The sequence below is a fragment of the Nannospalax galili genome, unplaced genomic scaffold (assembly GCF_000622305.1).
Source record: "Nannospalax galili isolate Female #2095 unplaced genomic scaffold, S.galili_v1.0 scaffold475, whole genome shotgun sequence".
In the NCBI taxonomy this organism is placed as follows: domain Eukaryota; kingdom Metazoa; phylum Chordata; class Mammalia; order Rodentia; family Spalacidae; genus Nannospalax; species Nannospalax galili.
This window is the reverse complement of record NW_008339435.1, coordinates 4935807-4957689: the sequence shown is the minus strand read 5'-3', so window position 1 is coordinate 4957689 and position 21883 is coordinate 4935807. Positions and strand designations below refer to the sequence as shown.

The window sequence follows — 21883 nt, the reverse complement described above, 5'->3', positions numbered from 1 at the left end:
AAAGATTTTCACATTAGTAAATAGGACAGAGTGGCTTGCAATGAAAAGAGAAGATGTATTAGAAAAAGTAAACACAGTATAGTCTGATAAACTGAATGCAATATACTAAACTCAATGACTTTGCAGAATGACTGGCCTGGATGATCTCAGTAGAACTGGCAGTGAGTCACAGCCTTATCAAAATGGTCATGCTATTCACTCTTAGCCTCCCCAGTCCCAGTCAAAATCCATAAAGAAAAGAAAGCCGCCTGGGGTGGGGCAGGGGTGTAAGTTTGTGGCAGGCTCATCTATTCCTTCCTCCACCGCAGGCACCTGGGCCTTCCCGGGGCAGCTCTGTGTTCTGTTTGGCATTCTCAGCCTGAGGGGAAGGGGGATGATTTGGAGCCAGAGAAAAAGAGATGGAGACCAGAGAAGAGACATGTGAACAAACCCAAGGAAGCTGTAACTAGAAAGGAAACGGAAGCAAGAAGGTGCTGGATAAAACCAGAGAAGACACAGGGATGAAAGGCAGGAAGAAAGAAGCAGATATGAATAGAAAGCAGAGACTTAGCCACCCACAGAGCCACATAGTCTGGGGCAACACCACCAAAAAGACGAATCTTATAGTAGCCTAGAAAAAAACAATAGAGCAAAATATGTAACAGAACTGAAAGGGCGGAAAGGGAAAATAGATAAATCCATTGGATTGAGGTGCAAACAAAAGAAACACAGGCAAACACAAGTGCCAGGTAAGCACACTTGCTGCTTTTCCAGGGGACCTGCGTTTGGTTCCCAGCACCCACATCAAGTGCCTCACAACCACCTGGAAATCAAGCTCCAGGGATTCTAACGCCCTCCTCCGGCCTCAGAGGGCACTTGCATTCATGTGCACATACCCACACACAGACACACTTACATAAGTAACTTTTTTAAAACCTTAAAAAAATAGTAGGAAAGAAAGAATGGAGTTCTTATTCAAAATAGTGCTAGGGAGTTTTCATCAGTCCAATAAGAAAATTAAAAGTCATACAAATTGGAAAGGAACAAAGTTTTGCAGTTGGCATGATTATCATAGAAAATTTCAAAGAATCCAAAAAACAAAACAAAAACTTCTTAGAAATAATAAGTTCAAGGTCTCAAGATACAAGACAAACACAAACATACAATTATATATATCTATATGCTAGCAAGAAACACAAGAAAGGAAAATATACTACTATACACTAACTATACTACATAATGCATTAAATATCTAGGTATAAATCTAACAAAACTTGTATAAGCTTACATGCTAAGCTGAGTGTGATGACACATGCCAGTAATCCCAGTATTTAGGAGGTAGAGGCAGGAGGATCAGAAGTTTAAGGCCAGCCTTGACCATGTAGCAAGTTCAAGCTCAAAATCCTGTCTTAAAAAAAAAAATCAAAAAACAAAACAAAATAAAACAAACAAACAAAAAAACAAAAAAGATTTACATGTTGAAAACTATGTAATGTGGATGGAGAAAAAAATCAAAGAGGACGTAAATGGAGAGACAACAATCTCGTGAATCAGAACTTAACATTCTCCTTGTATCACTTGGTACAAGAGTTAATGCCACAATCTTAGTAAGATTTTTGTAAATGCAAAGAATAAGATTCCTATGGTTCTTGTAGAAGAAAAAAAAGTGCCATTAAAGCAATTTGCATAGAGAATACAATGAAAACACAAAATCTGCCCATTTTTTGGACTTAGCACATACAACCCAGACTGCCTGGTGCTGGCAGAGGGAAAGACACACAGATCAACAGGACAGAATAGAAAAGGCAGGAATAGACCTAGAGAGATGCATCACCCAAGTCTTCATAAAGATGTGCAAGCAATTCAGTGGGCAAGACGCCTTCTACAAATGGTGCAAGGAATGTTGAACATTAACTACCACACAAAGCAAAAAAGAACTCCAAGCCATCTCACAGCTTGCACAAAATGTAAGCAAAATAGCCATGTCTTATAAGAATAAAGAACTAAAGCTATAAAACTTTTAGAGAAAAAGTTATCAGAATTTATGGCAACACCATTTGGACCCAACATGGAAAATATTGATCAATTAGACTTCATTGAAATTAAAATTTTAAAAATTTCTATTTGTGCATGTGAGTGCACATGCATGTGGTGCCAGACGTCAATGCCAAGTAAGTCTTCCTCAATTGCTCTCCACTTTGTTTTTTGAGGCAGGGTCTCTCGTGAAGCTAGAGCTCAGGAAGACAGGGATTCACCTGTCTCTGTTTTCCCAGAGCTGGGGTTATAAGCATGTGCCACCACACTTAGCTTTTATATGGGTGCTGGGAATCTGAACTTAGGTCGTCATACTTGTGCAGCAAGCACTTTACCCACTGAGCCATGTCCTCAGCCTCAGGAAATTAACTTAAAACATTAAAAAAAAAATTGTATGTATGTATGTGAGCATGTGTGAGTTATATGCACCACATGCATGTAGGGGCCTTCAGAAGCTGGATGAGGTGGCAGATCTCCTGAAACTGGAGTTACAGGTCGTTGTTAGCTGCCATGTAGGTGCTGGGAATTGAACTTGGGTCCTCTGCAAGAGCAGTAAGCCCTCTTATCTGCTGAGCCATCTCTCCAGTCTCCAAATTAACATTTTTGTTCTATGAAAAACTCCAGTTGAGGCTGGAGAGATGGCTCAGAGGTTAAGAGCACTGACTGCTCTTGCAGAGGACCTGGGTTCGATCCCCAAATTGCATGACATGGGTGCATTTACCTACATGCAGGCAATACACTCATACACATAAAAAAATAATAATAATAAATAAATTTTTTTAAAACCCCAATTAAGAAGACAAGATACAGAATAGGATAAAATATTTGTAAACCACATATTCCAAAAATAGCTAATATTAACTATAGAAATGGGAAAACAACATGAAGAAGCATTTCATAGAATTCACATGGAAAAATACTCAAAGCCATAACCTTTCACAAAGCACACAATAAAACAAGGAAACATCACTACGTACCTCTTAGAGTGACTAAACTAGAATTGCGACACCACCAAGGATGTAGAGGCGCTCATACATTATTCATGAGAATGCAAAATAGCACAGCCATTCTGGAAAACAGTTTGGTGGTTCCAGTAAAAACTACACATGAAACTCCCGTATGACTCAGAAGTTATACTCCTAGGCATTTATTCCAGAGAAATTAAAACTAATATTTAACCCTCAAACCCACTTGCAAGTATTTATAGCAGCTCAATTCAAAATAGTCACTAGCTGGAAACAGCTCCGTTATCTTTCAGCGGATGAATGATTAAGTAAACTGTGATACAGCCATACCATGGAAGTCTGCTCAGCAATGAAAAAGAACAAACCTGTTGATAGATGGAGTAGCCTGATTAACTGTATGGAGAAGTAGGGCTAAAGGAAGAAAGATTATGATTCCTGTCACCCTGACCTTGGTTTCCGATTTGTCTTTTCAGCTTGTGGCCCAGGTCCTGGAACATAAAAACATAGGCTTTGTGATGGTAGATTCCAAGAAAGAAGCCAAGCTTGCCAAGAAACTGGGTAAGTTTGGTATTTGAGATCTACTGAAAAGAAACAAATGTATCTGGTAAAGAAAATGCATAGTTGCATTTACCTTGCATGATTATTGGGTTATTTTCAAATAAATATAAAATGATAGCATGTACTCAGTCTTGGGTTAATGAAGATCTCTCTAAGAGTAAATCTAGGCCCAAATCTAACAGTCCAGTGTGAATCAGTCAATCTGTCTTTGTACTAGTACTATGAAGAGAGGCTTCTTCCTGAAGAAACTGATGCTAAGACTTGAGCCTTCATCCTCAGCTCCTAAAGAGACTGGGCAGCATCTCTATCTCAGAACCTCAATGGCCTCTCTGGGAGAGCTCCAGCAGCAGCCAGAACGAGATGCATTAATGATGGATACTGCAGGGTCCCAGGAGGTCCCAAGGTTAAGGCTAAACCCCAGCCGGGCAACAGCACCCCCTCGATAAGTGGGAGGATTCAGAAGTGGTATGGTTAAGTGACCATGCAGTGGAAGCTGTAATCTCTCATGTCAATATGTCCGGCTCAAATGCCCTTTAAGATTCCCAGCCCATAATCCCAGGGAGGAAGGGCACAGGGACTCCCCCGGCTTCCAAACACCCCTGCACACACTGTCCATTTGGCTTTTTCTGCATGACCAGTGGAGAATGACTATTAAAAAATAGCAGGGGGTTATAAAACAGGGCCTTTGAAAAAAGGTTAATTGGATTTGGAGTCATAAGCAGAGAAGAAGGGGAAAAAAAACCCAGCTCAGTGGTGGTTCAGTGATCACCTTCAGGTAGGTGCAAGTTCATTAGCCTAGCAAATTACAAGTAACTCTTATTGTATTTTCTAGAAGACCAGTCATTTTTAAAAATAAGATTTAAACTATAGAAGACCACTTGAGTTAGACACAAAGAAGAACTCATGTCTATAAAATGATGACTTGAGATGCCAGAGATATCTCTTTCCCTGGAGATACATTAAAGATATTTTTTCCTCCATGAGCATGGGAGAAAAAATACATTAAGGTTCCCTAGAGTCAGAAATAACTCAATGAGTTCTGCCTCTTTTTCCCCTGCAATTTATTGATTCCTAGTCTTTTCTCTTCCCACTGTTTTAATGGTAAGTGGTATTTGGAAGAATTTTTTGTAAACTTAGGGATAAAAATGCCAATGTTCTAGAAATCCACAAATTTAGACAGAACAAGCTAAGAAAGAATTCACAAGGACAGACTGACCAAGGGCATGATGGAGCTTGGGATGTCCTAATAAGCTTCTCCCTAAGCTCACCATGGAGGCAGCTGCCCTCTAGATGCTTGATCCTTGGGATTACAGAAGGTAGTTGTATTTTGTGAACCTGCCTTTTTCTCCTTATCCCTCTCCCTGTTTGCCTTACTTTGGTCTGAATCAGTGCCAGAAGCTCTGATCTGGTCTCACTTGTGACAGATCCCAAGCAGGACACTGGCCAGTGCTCACTGGGGCACCTTTTAAGATCAAAGGTCATCAGAGTCAGGAATACTTGACATGGGGCTGGAGAGACGACTCAGCCATTAAGAGCACTGGTTGCTCTTGCAGAGGACCCAGGACCCAGGTCCCAAGCACCCACATGGTGGCTAGCAATCATCTGTAACTCCAGTTCCAAGGGAACTGATGCCCTCTTCTGGCCTCTGTGGGCATTGCATGCACATGGTGCACTTACATGCAGGCAAAACACTTGGCACACATTGAAAAAGAGAGTATTTGGCACATTGCTCCTTTCATTGTGTTTTCAATACTGCCAGGTGTGCCAGGGTACCTCAGATGGCTGCCAGGCATCCTGCTGCAGCCCAGTCCTCCTGTTCCTGGGGGTCCTACATGATTCATTTGGAGAAGACATCTCCCAGCTAATAGTGTGAAAACAATTAAGGAATTAAGGATGTCTGGCCACACACATTTAAGGGTTGTCTACTGATATGTCCAGGATCTGGGCAAGAGACTGAAATGCCAAGAATACAATGTTTCTATTGTTAGAGAACATCTTGTAGAGCAAATACCTGCTGTGGGAGTCGAGGGAGTTTGCAACAACCTTAGATAAAAATGGGTCTAAACTGGGACCCGAAGGAGTGAGCCAAGATGGAGTTGGGGATGGTGGTCACTCCAGGTTAGAAGAACGTAAGCGAAGACCCCTGCTCTGCACCCTTTCCTTGACGCATCCTGTCATATCAGCCTGTGGGCTGGGAGTGATGGGAATGACTCAAAAGACAAGGAAGATGGTCTGGTTATCGGTGTGTAAAAGGCAGGGCTGGCCCCTGATGGACTTGAATGCCAGGCTAAGGGGCCTAGTGGGCAGTGAATATTAAAGACTTTGATAAAGAGAATGACAGGGGTTCAGCAATATTTGTGGAAAACTAAAGCCATGGCAGAGCAGAGAATAGCTCTCAGATTCAATGTCTGAGTGAAAACTGGTTGTGCTGCCACTCAGGGCCAATGTGGGGGCTCTTTGTGCAGCAGAATGACATTGACATTTGCCCTCTATTCCTTGCAGGTTTTGATGAAGAAGGAAGCCTGTATGTTCTTAAGGGTGACCGCACAATTGAGTTTGATGGCGAGTTTGCAGCCGATGTCTTGGTGGAGTTTCTCCTGGATGTGAGCATTTAGGCATGGTGGCCTTGCATGGAGCTGTCCACGTAGGGGAGGGTGAAACCCTGAAGTAAAAACAGGAGAGCTGGAGATCTTGACACTAACCTTTTTTCCCTTTTCCCTTCTTGGGAGACTCCCTCCCAAGGCCCCAGGCTCACAGACTAACATAAGACGTTTTTAGTTTAGGGGGGTTTCCTTTATGGTAGGGAGTGCGGGGTGACTTATGGTGCCTGTTCCTATCGCTGCCCACAGTCTCCATTAGCCCCACCCTCATCCCCGTGGTCTCGGCCCAGGTCTGTAAATGCCCTACCCCGCTTCCATGCTTACAGGACACCATGGCCATTTTCCACAGCGGTCGCACACCTCCTCCTCCCTTCGTTCTGACTTCCCACCACGCTAGGCTCCACCCTTCTTCCCAGGGTGCCCTGCACTCACCCATAGCTCTTCGGAGAAATAAGTGGGACGTGTCTGGGCTACAAGGGGTCCCTGCTTCACAAAATATTAAGGATGCCCAAATTACAACAACATCTAATTTTACTGGGAAGCAGGCCCTTAAGTCACCCTAGAAACTATCTTAAGTGGCCCCAGGGTCATAGATGTAGTAGTGACATATTTATTATCTTACTGGCTATCCACTGATGTCCACTGAATCCCCCATGACATTAGTATAGTGACACTGAGGGAAAACCAGGGAGTATGGGGGGAGAGGGGGCTAACCAGTCACCCAAGGATAGAAGTGGGTACCAACAGGCCTGGTCACCCTGGGTCACACTCTGAGCTACACAAGGGGAAATGGTGAGTCAGCAGATAAATGTGCTTACGGCCAAGCCTGATGACCTAAGTTCAATCCCCAGGACCCACAGGGTAGAAGAAGAGAATTGACTCCCGAGAGTTGTCCTCTGACCTATACAACACGCACACACACACACACACACACACACAGACAGTCTCACACACACACACACACACACACACCCTATGGCATGTGTGCAACCCCCTCCTCTATCATACACGCCAAATAAATGCATAAATGTAAAAGAAAAAGAATTTAAGAGGAAAGACAGAGATAAGGAACCCCCAATATCACATTCACTTTCACCACACCCTTGACTCTATAAATTCTATTAAACAGAGGGAAAAATAATGCTACAAAATATTTTACCTATAAATAAACCTACACTTTCAATCACAGCTGTAAGGCTAAAGGCTCTAGGACCTGTGTTCTGCACAGATAAAGAACCTAATGCTACCAGGCATGGTAGCATACACCTGTAATCCCAGCCCGGGAATGGGAGGAGGCTGGAGGACTGGGAGGGAGAGGCCAGCTTGGGCTCTGTAGGGAGACTCTGTTTCAAGCAGCCAAAAGCCAAACAACAGCCACAGCACAAAGAACTGAGTGTTGGCCGTCCTCATGGATCATCTTCTGTTTAGCAGCTGATAACCCAGTGGTCTAATGCTTTCTCTCTGTAGCTTCAAAAAGCAGGGAAAAGTCAGGAGGTTACTGCCTATCAAAATAAAGTGTGCATGGTCTCCGCTTGGCTGTCTCACTGATCCACACCTGCAAGTCCTGAAGAATTGTTCTGTTTTGTGTTTTGGCCTTTTTGAGACAGGATCTCTCTGTAGTCCCAGCTGGCCTGGACCTCATTATGTAGACCAGGTTGGCCTCCATCTTACAGAGATCTGCCTGCCTCTACCTCCCAGCTGCTGGGATTAAAGGTGTGCTTCACCATGAGTGGCTCCTGAAGAATAGTTGAGAGAAGCAACATCATAACTCCGGACCAACATGACATTGCTCAAAATTTATCAGCTAGGATGAAGCTTCTGGAAGGAAGACTCCACTTGCTTTAAACAATAAACAATGTGATTGACTAGCAGAAGCAGCAAACCAGTTAGGACAGTGTTTAGACTTGACCTCCAGGCTTTATCTCTGTAAACCACAAATAACTCTGTCCTCAAGGTGACTGCTCTGGGGTCAGTAACAAGATGGGCAACTGCCAGAGGGACACATCACATTTCCTTCCCGTTGTTCTCTTCACACGGCCTCCCATCATTTTCTTAGGGGTGAAGAAGGCTTTTACCACAGCTTCAGCAAATCTGTCCTCCTTGAGCCAGAACTAGGCCACTTGTCCATTCTTGAATCAAAAATGACAAGAGATGTTATAGAATTAACACAAGTCAACTGGTGAATAGAAAAAGAAAAGAAAAGCAATCTTGTTATTTGAGACGGTATTATATTGCGCTTAATATAATAATCAGGCTCAGAAAGATGGAAATTACATGTAGTGTACATTTTTCATTGCTATGACTAAATACCTTAGAAAAACAATTCAAATGGAGGGATGTTTTATTTGAGCTCTTAGGTTAGGAGGTTTCCATCCAAAGCCTGCTGGATCCATTATTTTGGGCCTGAGACAAGGCAGATGTGGGGACAGGAACACAGGGCAGAGGCTGCTCACCTTGTGGTGGCCAAGAAGCAGAGAGAGAAAGAGGAAGGGTCTGGGGACCAGATTCCCCAGTGACACACTTTCTCTAACCGGGCTCCATCTCCTAATTCTCCTCACCTCCCAATAACACCATCAAATCATGAACCTATCCATGAATTCACCCATCAGAAAGTCAGAGCCTTCATGATCTAATCGTGTCTCAGTGACTGATCCACCAGCTGCAGCCAGATCATCAACATTCAAGCCTTTTGAGAGACACTTCATATCAAAACAGTAGCACATATTTTTACTTACATGTGGTATTTAAGATCATTGAACTTAGAAGAAGGCAAAGAGCAGATAGAACGGTGGTTACTAGTCTGGGGTGGGGTGAGTAGTCGGGAAATGATGACCCAACGAGTGGAGCGTCAGCAGACAGAAGGAATACAGTTTTCTTCCTTCGAGATAGAAAGTGCAGTGTGGTCATTGCAGTAAAAGAAAACATACATTTCAAAACTGCAGAGAAAGTGAATTCCAATTGTTCTCATCACAAAATGATAAGTGTTTGAGAAAATGAATGTCAATTAGCTTCATTTAATTACTTCACAATTTATTCATAATACTTAGCACTTTGTATCCTATAAGTATAAACAGTTACGAACTGGAGAGATGGCTTAGTGGATAAAAGTGCTTTCTCTGCAAATGTGATGGTCTGAAGACCCGAGTTCAAATCCCATGTTGAAAACAGGCATGACTGCATGTGCCTGTGACCCCAGCACTGGGAGGCAAAAACAGTGGATCCTGAGAGCGGGCTGGTCATGGTCAGCAAGCCTCTAGTCTCAAAGCAACAGAGTAGTAGAGGAAGATGCCCAGTGTCCTCCATGGGCCTTCACACAAGTCCCACACACTCACGCACACTACACATACATATATACACAATCTATAAAGTTATAATTTGTCAATTTTGTCAAAGATAAAAATGAAAACAAATAGTTATCAAGATTGGAGCTGCCCCAAGAACAATCACCCCATCCCTTTAGTTAGGACGAATTCTTCTAAAGGTGCTGCTGCTGAGCTCACCAGGGTAGGGTGGGGTGTGCTCTGGGCCCTAACCATGAAGTCAATTACAACTTCTCCCCAAAGCACTGTATTTTTTCACTGGGGAGGGAAAATCCCTCTTTTTAAAATAATTTTTTTTTAATTTTATTATATGTGTATGCGTGTATTACCTGCATGTAGGTAAGTGCACCTGTGTTGTGCAATCTCTGCAGAGGTCAGAGAGGCTGTTGGATCCCCTGGGACTGGAGTTATAGACAGTTGTTAGCTGCCATGTGGGTGCTGGGATTCAAACCCAGGTCTTCTGCAAGAAAAACCAGTGTTCTTAACTGCTGAGCCATCTCTCCAGCCCAGGAAAATCTCTCTTATTTGAGCATCTTTGTGTCTCTGTGTGTGGCATTTTAGCTCATTGAAGACCCAGTGGAGATTGTGGGTAACAAGCTGGAAGCCCAAGCCTTTGAACGCATTGAGGACCAGATCAAACTCCTCGGCTTTTTCAAGAATGAGGATTCAGAATGTAAGTTGTCTGTCAACCCAGGTCTGTCTGCCAAAGGCTAGATCCCTAACAAGGGACCCAACAGAGGGTGTGACTTCAGCATTTCTTCTCTTGGGGGCAATAAAGGTTAGAGTTCTTCCTGTCGTCTGTGCCAAGGGAGGCTTGTACAGAAATTGTGCAAGGCAGGCAGAGGGATTGAAGGAACATTTAGGTTCGATCATGTTTTCTGTTTGTTTCTTAAAGGTAGGTGTGTGTGTGGGGGGGTGCTCTACAGGAAAGAGAAGCACTTTATGCCTTCCTCTACTTTCCCTAAAATGGGACTCAGCAGACTATCTTCCTGATGTTGGCAGCTCCCATGGTCACCAGCTGGAGCACTTTCCCCCCAAATGGAAAGCATTAATGGAAAATTTGGGTAGGGATGGGTTCAGCAGCTGCCCCAGAATGTGAAAAATAGCTGGCCAAGCCCACAACTGACCACCAGGCTGTGGCCACAGTTGTCACCACACCCTTGGGCAGATTTCCCTGATGGTTTTGTGACCAGGTTGTGGGCAGGCACAGGGACCTGCCACATCATCACTGCTGTGGGTTGAGTGGGTCCTGCATGCAGGAGAGGATGGTGGGCAGGAGTGAGGAGGAGCAGGGGGAGAGGATCAGAAAGGGTAACCTTTTGCATACCTTTTAAAAACCCGATTTGGCCCTCCAAGCTCAGTGGGCTAAGCTTTCTGCTTGTGTCTCAGCCTTGGGTATAACTGTAAGACCCTGGGTTGATTTCCCAGCACCCACATAGTGACTAACAACCATCTGTAACTCCAGTTCCAGGTGATCCAATGCCCTCTTCTGACCTCTGTAGGCACTGCACACACATGAAGTACATACATACATGCAGGCAAAACACTCATACAAATAAAATAAAATAAATAAAAATTTGAAGGGGAATAATTTCAAGACTTTGCAAACTATGCTGGAGGATAGCACACAATAAATGTGATCGTGGGACTCGAGGGATGACTCATCAGTCAAGAACAGTGGCTGCTCTTGCAGAAGACCCAGGTTCGGTTCCCAGCACCCACATGATAGCTAATAAATAACTATCCATAACTCCAGTTCCAGGAGCTCCAACACCTTCTTATGGAAGCCATGGGCACTGCATGATATGGGTTCACTTACACAGACGCAGGCAATACACTCATACACATAAAGTAAAAATAATAAATAAAATACATTTTTTAAAATGTGGTTTGATTACAGGTATAAAATGAGTAGCTTGGAAGAGAGTTGGGCTTTATGAATTTGCTTTTTACTGTCCTTATGTAATGGGAACAATAAGATATAAGATAGGGACTATATCACCTATGACATTTTCAAATTTTGAATGAGAATCTTGAGTTTGCTTCCAAGAACACAGCTTTGTGATATTCAGCATCGGGCTTAAAATAGCAGCGTGCAGTTCCTGACAAAGGCTTCAAGCGATGGGCTCTTCAAATTCTTGAAAATCAGCATTGATAAGAGACTCGTTCACACATTGAATGGCAGCAAAGGAACAGACCACACTGGTTGCTTTTTCTTTCACTGATAAACATTCTTTTCTTGCTGTTGGATATAATTCAGATGGTTCAGTTTCCATTCTTTGTGGACACAAACACCCTTACATCCTGACAGTTGATGCTTTTTTTCGTTGATAATTATAATCTTCATATTTCTTATGATAGTTTAATGGGATTGAAATTCCAACTATATCTCTTTGTACCATATCATGTACACAAAAATAATAGTGACACTCTTACTTATGAATGTATAGACACCTTAATAATTATTATCAAATCTAAATAGCAACCAGGCATAATGACTCATGCCTATAATCTTGACACTTGGGAGGTAGAGGCAGGAGGGTTAGGAGTTCAAAGCCAGCCTATGCTCTATGAAACCCTGTCTCAAAAAAAATTTAAACAATAAAGATATGAGTGGGGCATTTTAACTTCTGTGTGTATGGTGTGTGTGTGTGTGCTTGTTTGTGTAGGAGTGGGTGCACATGTGTGGCGGTGCATATACCTGTGTGTTCATGCACATCTGAAGGTCAGAGGACCTGGTGGGTGTTGTTCCCCAGGCACTGTCCATCGGGTTTTTCTTTTTATCTTTTTCTTTTTTTGAGGCAGGGTTTCTCACTGGCTTGGAACTTGCAAAGTAGGCCAGCAACCCCCAGGGATGTGCCTGTCGCCACCTCCCTAGCACTGGGATGACAAGCTTGCACTACCCTTGTCTGGCTTTTTTCACGTGGCTTCTGGGGCCTCAAACCCCAAATTCAAGTCCTGTCCTCACAAGGCAAACAACTAACTGAATTATCTTCCCAGCCCTATGGCTCTTTAAATCCAGTGGCCCTCCCCAGGCCAAGAATCTTTTGAGACCAGTGTTTTTGTCCTTTTCATCTTGATATCCCCTGAGCTAGCATTATTCTAAAATGCTTTATGACAGACTCTTTTAAAGTTCTGCATGATCCCAGATTCAGGGATATGGAATTCAATGAAGCGAAAGAAAGTTAATCTTGTGACGAATAAAACATAGGCTCCGGATTATAGGATTACAGAATTTATTTAGAATCACAACTACCATCATTTCTATCACCCTCAGATGAAGGCTTGAATGTAGATCCTGTACACAGCCCCTACTCAGGTGTACTAAGGCATGGCGTTCTCACGTGGGCGTGGTGTCTACCTACTGTGACAAATGCGGATGAAAGTTTGAAATTTGAGTCAAGCATAGGCTTGGTTACATTTAAATAATCCTCTCAGAGGATCAGAATTTAAAAGTAAACTATTTTTTAGAAGGAAAAGCAACCCTAATATTCACTAATAGGACTGCTCCTGGAGAGAGGCTTAAACTATTTTTGTGAGGTTATTTTTTATTGTGGTTACTTCACACAGTAAGATGAATTTCCTTCTTACTGAGGCTCATTTATGTAAGAAACTGTGCCATCTCTAGTGGGCACAGTCATAACCGGAATGTGAGTGAAAGGGTTGCTTCTTTTGGTCTGGAGTTTTCCATGTCTTTTCTTCCTTGTCCCCCGTTTCCCCTACTTTTTGCTTTCTGCCTACAAACGTGGGAAAAGAAGCATCTCTCGGGTGACTGGTTGCCAGGCAGTTTAAAGTACTTGGAGGAAGGTATGAGTTTAAATGATACATTTAGCTTAATAATTCCTACTGAATAACTGTCCAACCAGGATGGACTGGTATTCTGTTCTCCGCATCATTTACAAAGCAAAGTCTGTAGTTCACCTCTTACAAACAGTTCTCTTTCATGGCTTTCCCCTTCTAGATTACAAAGCGTTCCAAGAGGCAGCTGAGCACTTCCAGCCCTACATCAAGTTCTTTGCCACCTTCGACAAGGGGGTAAGTACCTACGAAAGCTCGATTGAACAGTGTTGGAGGCATGAAGGATTAAGGTTTGAACGTCTCTGGAAATGTTTAAAGTAGATTGAAAAATAAGAGGATGCCAGATGGGTGTGGTGGGGCATATGCCTTTAATTCCAGCACTCAGGAGCCAGAGGCAGGTGGATCTCTGTGAGACTAAGGACAGTCTGTTCTACATAGTGAGTTTCAGACCAACTGGGGCTACAGGGAGACCTGAGACCTTGTTGCAAATAAAAAAGGACACAAATACATACATACATACATACATACATACATACATACATACCAACCACACTGATGCCAGCTGGGACTTGCACTCATCCTGGAGTGGGTGATGCCCAGTGGGAGGAGGTGGGATCCAGAGGGCATGGCTGCAGCTTCAACAATGTCCAGCAGGGGGCGATAGAGCAGATGAGCGGAAAAGTAGTAAATGTGAGGGGCTCTAGGGAATCTCAGAGGGACCAGGAGATGGATTGAAGAAGTTTGAATCCAGGAGACAAGGACTCAGGAAGCACTCATAAGGACAAAGATACAGGGATGTTGACAAGAGAAGGGCACTGGGCCACGATGAAGAAGAAAAAGAAGAAACCATGCCCCCAAAAGTCAGAGATTGCAAATCTCAGCTTCAAAATGACAAAGACTCAAAGTACTGAGAACATTAGGAAGTCTAGGAAAAAAGAGTCTGTTAGGAACACAAGACCAGATTGTGAGTCTGGGTTTCATTAACTGAAAAAACATTCAACAACTGCAGCTAGCTTTATTCACAGATTCATTCATTCATTCATTCCACAAGTATTTCCTGAGTGTCTTCTAGGTACCAGGGACACAAATACCACTGAGCAAAATATGTTCCTGGACTTGTAGAATTTAGAGTTTAAGTGAGAGAGAAGATGAGAGGACCAAAAGCTAGTAAAAAAAAACCAACAGTACACCATGAGTTGGAGGAGTGTAAAGGTGAGAGGTCCGGCCTCAGATGCGGATTTTTGAAAGTCAGTGACTCCCAACTGCAGCCAATCTTAATTCACCCAGGAGATTTTTAAAACCTTAATTTGGCCTGGTAAAATAGCCCAGTGGGTAAAGGTGCTTGTCACCAAGACTGATGACCTGAGTTCAGTCCCCAAGACCCACACGGTAGAAGGAGAGAGCAGATTCTTGCAAGTTGTCCTCTGACTTCCACACATGCACACACAAAATAAATAAATGTAATACAGAAGAAATTTAAAGCTTTGATCTGTGAGATTATTCCTGGAAGTCTAGAGGTTTTTGTTTTTGTTTTTTTAGATTTTTGTGACAGGACCCAGGAATATGAATTTTAAGAAAAAAACTTAAACTTTACAGAGAACTTTACAGGACACACATGTTTGGGATCCACCCAGATCCCCAATCCTAAATCAAGCCATACAAAAGTTCAGCCCCTCCGAGGAAGCAACTGAAGCAAGAGGCTGGCGACCACCCTGCTGCACCCGGCAGCCTGGAAAGGTCAGCTCTAGGGACCCCACACCACCTCCCCCAGCCTGTCCCCTCTCCTTCTGTCTGAGGACCAGTGAGATGGAAAGTCAGTGTTTTCATAATCACACTGGAGCCTGAAGGGAGCTGGTGGAGATGTGGTAAAAGCCGAAGTTCCTACTGAGTTGATACTTGTTGCTAACCACTGGCTTGGCTTGTTAAACTGCAGAAAAGTAATATGAATCAAAATTCATGTGCACATAAACGTCAGGAAATTGGCCATCATACTTTGCAGCTTTCTTGTCTCTGCCAAAATTTATTCCAACTAGTTAAAGGCAAAAGGAAAAGTGTGGACTCATTTGGTTTGCCGGAGCTATTTGGCATTTGCTAGTACATGAATTTCTGGGTAATTGCAACACCCATGAACAGGTCTTTCTAGCATCATGCTTTAGATACAGAAGACCCTAGTAGATAGTGATTGACAAAATGAATGAATAAACTCTTCAGTCAGTCAACTCTCCTTCAGTCCAAGACACAATCGAAAAGCAGAGAAGAAAGGAAACAGAAGATGAAGTGCTCTCTGGAGGGATAAGGACAGAAAGGGTGAAGACGCTTTAGACATTCTTACTGAGGTTTCTTCTCAGTAAAACTTAAGGACGTGACAATCCAGTTTTACATTGATAGCATTACAGAGCCAGGCGGTGGCAATCATGACCAGTGACCCCCCACACACACAGGGACACACACACACAGAGGCACACACAGGTACACACAGGTGCACACACACAGGTGCACACACACAGGCACACACTTAGGTGGACACACAGGCACACACACAGTCACCCACAGGCACATATACATGCACACTCAAGCACACAAAGGCACACACAGCCACACACACAAGTACACACACAGATATGCACAGGCACATATGCACAGGCACAGGCACACACAGGTACACACACATGCACACACAGGTACACACAAGTGCACACAGATATACACACAGGTGCACACAGGGACACACACACAGGCACACACAGAAGTGCACGCATACAGAGGTATGCACAGGCACATGTGCACAGGCACACATGCACACACACACACACACACACACACACACGCACACATTTTACCATGACAGTGGCTCTGATCTGCTCTCTCACAGTTAGTCATAATTACTTTCCATGATGTGAGATGAACTGATAAGAATGTATTGCAAGAAGGATGAGGGAGCATCTCACGACATGTGGTGCTGATGCACTGTTCACAGGGACATGTGTACATTCCTTTCTTTATACTGTCAGGAGAAAGGGATTTACAGAAGGAAAAACAGTGATGGAATACAGGAAACGAGGTGTGGAGTCCTCCCAAACTGCATCCAGATTATGGCTCTGCCCCTCTCCTGGTCTATGTTCCTGATGAATTGCTCATCCAAATTGTTCTTCATTTGTAAAATAATCAGGTAATAGCTCTTACCTCATTCAATCGAGGCAAAGATTATATAAAGTAATCCGCCCAAAGCACTTCGTTATAGTGCCCAACACTTAGTAAGCATTCTCTGTGCTTGCTAGTGCTACTGTTTTTTTTTTTTACTTGTGTTCATTCTAATAATTTCTCATCTGATTCTTAGACTATATAGTAAGGCTGGGTATGGTGGCGCGTAACTTTAATCCCAGCACTCGGGAAGCAGAGGCAGGCAGATCTCTGTGAGTTCAAGGTCAGCCTGGTCTACATAGTGAGTTCAAGGTCAACTGGAGCTATGGGGAGACCCTGTCTCAAAAAGACCAAAAAAAGCTGGGCGTGATGGCACATACCTTTAGTCCCAACACTCGGGAGGCAGAGGCAGGCAGATCTCTGTGAGTTCGAGGCCAGCCTGGTCTACAAATGGAAACTGTCTCCAAAAGACCAAAAAAAAAAAAGAAGAAGAATATACAGCAAGTGAGTGAATTCAAACAGCAGAATCTGTCATTTTCAGACACAGTCCTCCACTGGCCTGGTTTGCAAGGGCATGTATGTAATACAGGCACTGGTCATGTTTGCCCCTCCACCCTCCATGATCCCTGCCTCACCAGTTACACTGCACTCTAGTGTACAGAAAAGTCCACACCTCTTTTCAAAACCAAAGCAACCTTCTCTCTCTCTCCTGTGTATTGAACCTCGGACTTCACACATCCTAGACAAGAGATCTGCTACGGAGTTTCAACCCCAGCCCACTCTTTAATTTTTAATCTTAAAACAGGGTTTTGATTAATTAGACAGACAGGCCTTAAACTCACGCTAGTCCAGTCTGGCCCTGAATGCGTGCTCCTCCCACTTAGCCTCCCTAGTATTGACTTTAACCCTTACTCTGTGAGGCCCAGCCTGCCTGTAGCTCTTCATGTGGCCTATTTTCTTTAGCGCCGAGTAGGTCACTGGATTTAAAACATGTCTTTTGGAATATAGTGACCTGGAATTAATAGCAATTGCTGACACTTGTGGACATAAAAGTTTCTGCAGAATGGACCTCCTGTGTAAGAGCTTATGCAACTCCCATTAGTCACAGGCCCTGGACAACTGTGGTTACCACCATGAGGTGTCAGATTCTAGGCAGTCCCACACAGTTTTAAGGGAGCCACTGTTTGACCCTGTGCTTTCTTGGACCACAGCTCCAAGCTAGAGAATGGCTTTTGGTTTCCTAGTGAGCCTCGCACATTCCAGGCCTCTCAAATCATGTCACAATGAGATGCCATGAGTTTAGCAGCTTTGCAGGCAAACACAGCAACCATTCTGCCTTGACAACAGCTCTATGTGTGTCCCCTTCAATCAAGAGGGAAAAACGTCTTTCAGGCTATGGGCTCTTTCTTCTTCAAGTTTCACTATTGAATGAGCTGCTCATCCTGACTCCCTGGGATCAATCCAGATTGTAGTGCAGGAAGCTCTGACCTCAGCAAAGCAGGATGGTAGGTCGTCTTACAGATGGGATGTTCTCAGGGCCTGGCAAAATGTCAATCAAGCCTGGTACTGAGAGACTAACCCTCTACTTCCCACAACAACCTAAACAGCACCTAGGGTTTATGAGTGGACCAAGGGCAGATGGATGGATTGGCTTCTAATTCCATGAACTGCTTTCTATCACTGGCCTTTTCCATAAATTAGATCAGTTAAAGTCACCCAACCCTCAGAGTAAGCATGCTCTCTTAGCATTTCCTTACTCTTTTCAGCCCTGGCAAATATGGTAAAGATGAGCATGCAATTACATTCCCCACTTTTTAGTCCAACAGCAACCTGTCACTCCTTGGCCCACATTTCCCTGATGAGTCTTTTCTACTGATCCATATTTGACCATAGAAGCAGATTGTTCCAGATCAGACAAGTGAGCAGTCCTACTACTTCAACATTTAAGATAAAATCGCACCTACAGTCTCCTGCTGTTACCAAAGAACACACGCATGGTCTCTTGGATGGTGCATTAGTTAGCTTCTCTATTGCTGTGATGAAACCAAAATCAACTTGGGTAGGAAAGGGTTTATTTTATCTTACATCTCTCAAGTCATAGTTCATCACTAAGGGATCTCAGGGCAGGAACCTGGAGGCAGGAACTGAAGCACAGACCATGGAGGAACACTGCTGACCGGCTTGCTCTCTTGCCTGTGCTCAGCTTGCTTTCTTATACAACACAGGACCATCTGCCCAGGGGTGACGTTGCCCACAGTGGGCTGGGCCCTCCTATATCACTCAATAATCAAGAAAATGCCACACAGACAGGGCCACAGGCCAATCCAATGGAGACAGTTCCTCACTCGAGGTTCCCTCTACCCAGGTGTGTCAAGTTGACAACTGAAGCTATCCAGCACAGATGGATAGCCCATTGCTCCTCTAAGCTAGCGTCTAAGTGAATTATTGTCTTATTTTTAACTGTTACAGGTTGCAAAGAAATTGTCCTTGAAGATGAATGAGGTTGACTTCTATGAGCCATTTATGGATGAGCCCATTATCATCCCCAACAAACCTTACACAGAAGAGGAACTCGTGGTGTTTGTGAAGGAACATCAAAGGTGCCCAAGATGACATGTGGGGATGGAGGGGGAGGGTGTCAGATCTGGGGAGGAGACTCTCAGTGCTGACAATCTGGACGCACCAAGAGCAATAACCTGGAGAAACTCCCCAAGTCAAACAAAACTCACCAGTGTGGTTTTGTGGGTCATTGGTAAGAGGCAATCCATATTACCACTTCTGAATATGGATCTACACCAGGAAGTAGGGTTAGACTACCTCATTCCAGTTAGCACATCACTTTAGCCAGATACAGTAAGCCAGAGTGAGAAAGTGAAACTCTACCCTAATGATGACAATTTTGTAAATGCTTCCTATGTGCAAAGCACCTTTCTGGGTACTTTCTGGGAGGTTCTTACTCAAATTTCCAGCCTTACAGAGTCATTGTTATCACCCTAACTTTATAGACCATTCTACCATCAACTTCTGGGAGAGGATTATTTGCTAGTACCCAGAGCATTTCTAGCAGGGTCAGTAAACTTTTTCTCTAAAGGACCACAGAATAAATATTTACACAGTTCTGGGGGCCAGATGGCCTCTGTTGCAACTTCTCAGTTGGGCCTTGCTGCATAAAACAGCCCTTACTCATGTGTAAACAAATGGGTGAGGTTGAGTCCCAAGCAGGGTCTGTTTATAAAAATGAGAGGCATTGGCCAGGTCTGGCCCACCAGCTGGAGATTGTTGTTCTGTTTTGGAGAAGGAGCAATATGGGAATATGGGCCATACTAGTGAGTTCACTGTCTCCCCTGTCCTCCCTTCCTGATATGCACAACTGTGTTCACTGAATCTAAAGCACCAAGATCCTCATGTGCTGAGTCCTAATCTCTGCAGGGAGGCAGCACTGGAGGGAATGAATATTATGTCCAGCACTCTCTGCCAAAATTCAGAAAGAAATGAAACTATGAGCAAAATATAGATCTTATACCTTTCTCCCTGGTTCTTAAGGTTTTGTTTGTTTTTGTGTTTGTCTTTGTTTTGATGAGTGACCCTGATGATAAATTCAGTTCTTCATGCAACAATTGTCTGTCCGGTTTCCTAGTTCTGGGTCTATCCTGGGCGCTCAAGAGTGGTCCCTGTCTGTGAGGAAAGAACACTGGGAAGACATTAACTCTGTAGCCTCTGCCCCATCCTGATGTATTTGGTATGCCTTGGATCTAATGGGTCTAAAGAAATGCTGAGTGGTTTGAACCCAGCTCTCTTCTGACACAGAAGGTGGAACAGTTCTGTTTCCTTAGGGTGGAGGTGGGTTGGGAACTCTTCCTGCTCTTGTGGATGAATCAGTGTCTCATTTACACAGGATTGAGGTTCAGTCTCTGCTATGGGGGTCTCTACTCAAGAAAGCTCATCCTTTTTTTCAGACCCACTCTACGTCGACTGCGCCCAGAGGACATGTTTGAAACATGGGTAAGAAAGTTGCATACTCCTTCTGCTTTGTAGAGCATGTTCTCCAAAAATAATGCTCTTTGATTAACTCCAAAGACTCCAACTAAGCCTTATTGGCTGTGTCTAGAGAGTGACGTACTTAAAACATGGACTGGTTCATATTCAGTTAAAACCCACGTTTCCACGAATCCAATATGAGCCTCTTGGGTACTACTCATCGGGTAAAATTTCTCAACATCATTTCCCTTAGAACTGTTGGCTTCCATTCCTGGGTCTTCAGAGACCCAGAGCAACACAGTAGAAGAAGCCTAGTTCTACAAAGTCCTGGAGACTGGGATTCAAATCCGGAACTGCCATCAAGTAACTTTGTATCTATATCATGTTGTTTAGTCTTTCCGAGCTCTCCTTTCTCCGGTTAAAATGGGGACTTGTAAGGAAAAGTGAGTTGGAGAGTTCAGAACACGGGAGGAGCTTGGTTAATGAACGATAGCTTTCTAAAAAGTTTCATCTAAAGACACTGGAAGATGGCTGAGTCGTCTATGACACAGACCTAGAGTTTCCTAGGTCTATGTCAGGTGGGTCTGATAGTGTTAGGAAAAGGCTTTGGAGCTGCACCCCAACTCCCACCTTAGCTTTATGCAGTGTTCCATGAACAATAACAGACAGAGCCTGCAGAGTGTTGTCCAGGCCTTTGCATGTGTCTTTTCTCAGACCTGCCAGCTCTCTACAGTGAGGTTGAACAAATATTATTTTAGCACGTCTTTCATATGGTGAAACTATGATCATATTTCCCAGATTAATTACCTGAGGACACATAACTAAAGAGCATTAGTTCTCAGGCTGTAAGGCCATCTGGAGCCAAATCTCATGTTTTTTCTAGTATTCCTCCCTGGAGTGGCCATGTTCCCACAGGGTACCATTGGCATGGTATTAACACGAAGATATTTATTTATTTAATTTTTAGTTCATAGTTTGGGGTAATAGGTGAACAGACGCAGGGCTGCTGATATTGAACTTGCTTTGGTTTCTGAAGGCACACCAAACATTTCTCAAGACAGGAAAGGACAATACTTGAATTTAGAGTACATTATTTAAGAAGAAATTCCAATCAGTGGGCACAATAGAAATTAATTCTAAAAAACCCATAACACCAGCCCAGTATACTCACTGTGAGTTGGAGACGTGCAACGTGCTGGGGAATCCAGGGGAGGGCACTCACTAAAGCCATTCTCACATCACCTGCTCTTTGGGGGTCCAGGACACCACCACTGCTACATGCACACAGTCCCCTCTTCAGTCTCTTTTACCAAGAGCCACCAATCCAAATATACAGCAAAGCACACAGAGGGCAATGAAGGAACAGAAGCCATTCTAAGAGTGCGAGAATGTGAATGCTGGGGTCTATATGCTTGGATGTCCCCTGAATTCGTATTTTAAAAACCTAAAGCCCAATGTGGGACCTTTGGAAGGTGATCGGTCACCACAACAGAGCCTTGGCAGGCTTAGC

The 21883-nt window shown here is 43.7% G+C and overlaps 1 protein-coding gene across 2 annotated transcripts in view; it reads left to right on the top strand.

Moving 5' to 3' along the window:
- The window catches only part of Casq2 (calsequestrin 2), a 58662-nt gene that overhangs the window by 19534 nt on the left and 17245 nt on the right, over positions 1-21883 (top strand). For both annotated transcript variants that reach the window (XM_008834019.2, XM_008834018.2), the window contains exons 2-7: positions 3452-3536; positions 6039-6139; positions 10018-10129; positions 13418-13491; positions 18865-18995; positions 20352-20397. In XM_008834019.2, coding sequence (XP_008832241.1) covers positions 3452-3536; positions 6039-6139; positions 10018-10129; positions 13418-13491; positions 18865-18995; positions 20352-20397 — 549 coding nt within the window. The remainder of the gene's footprint in view (positions 1-3451; positions 3537-6038; positions 6140-10017; positions 10130-13417; positions 13492-18864; positions 18996-20351; positions 20398-21883) is intronic.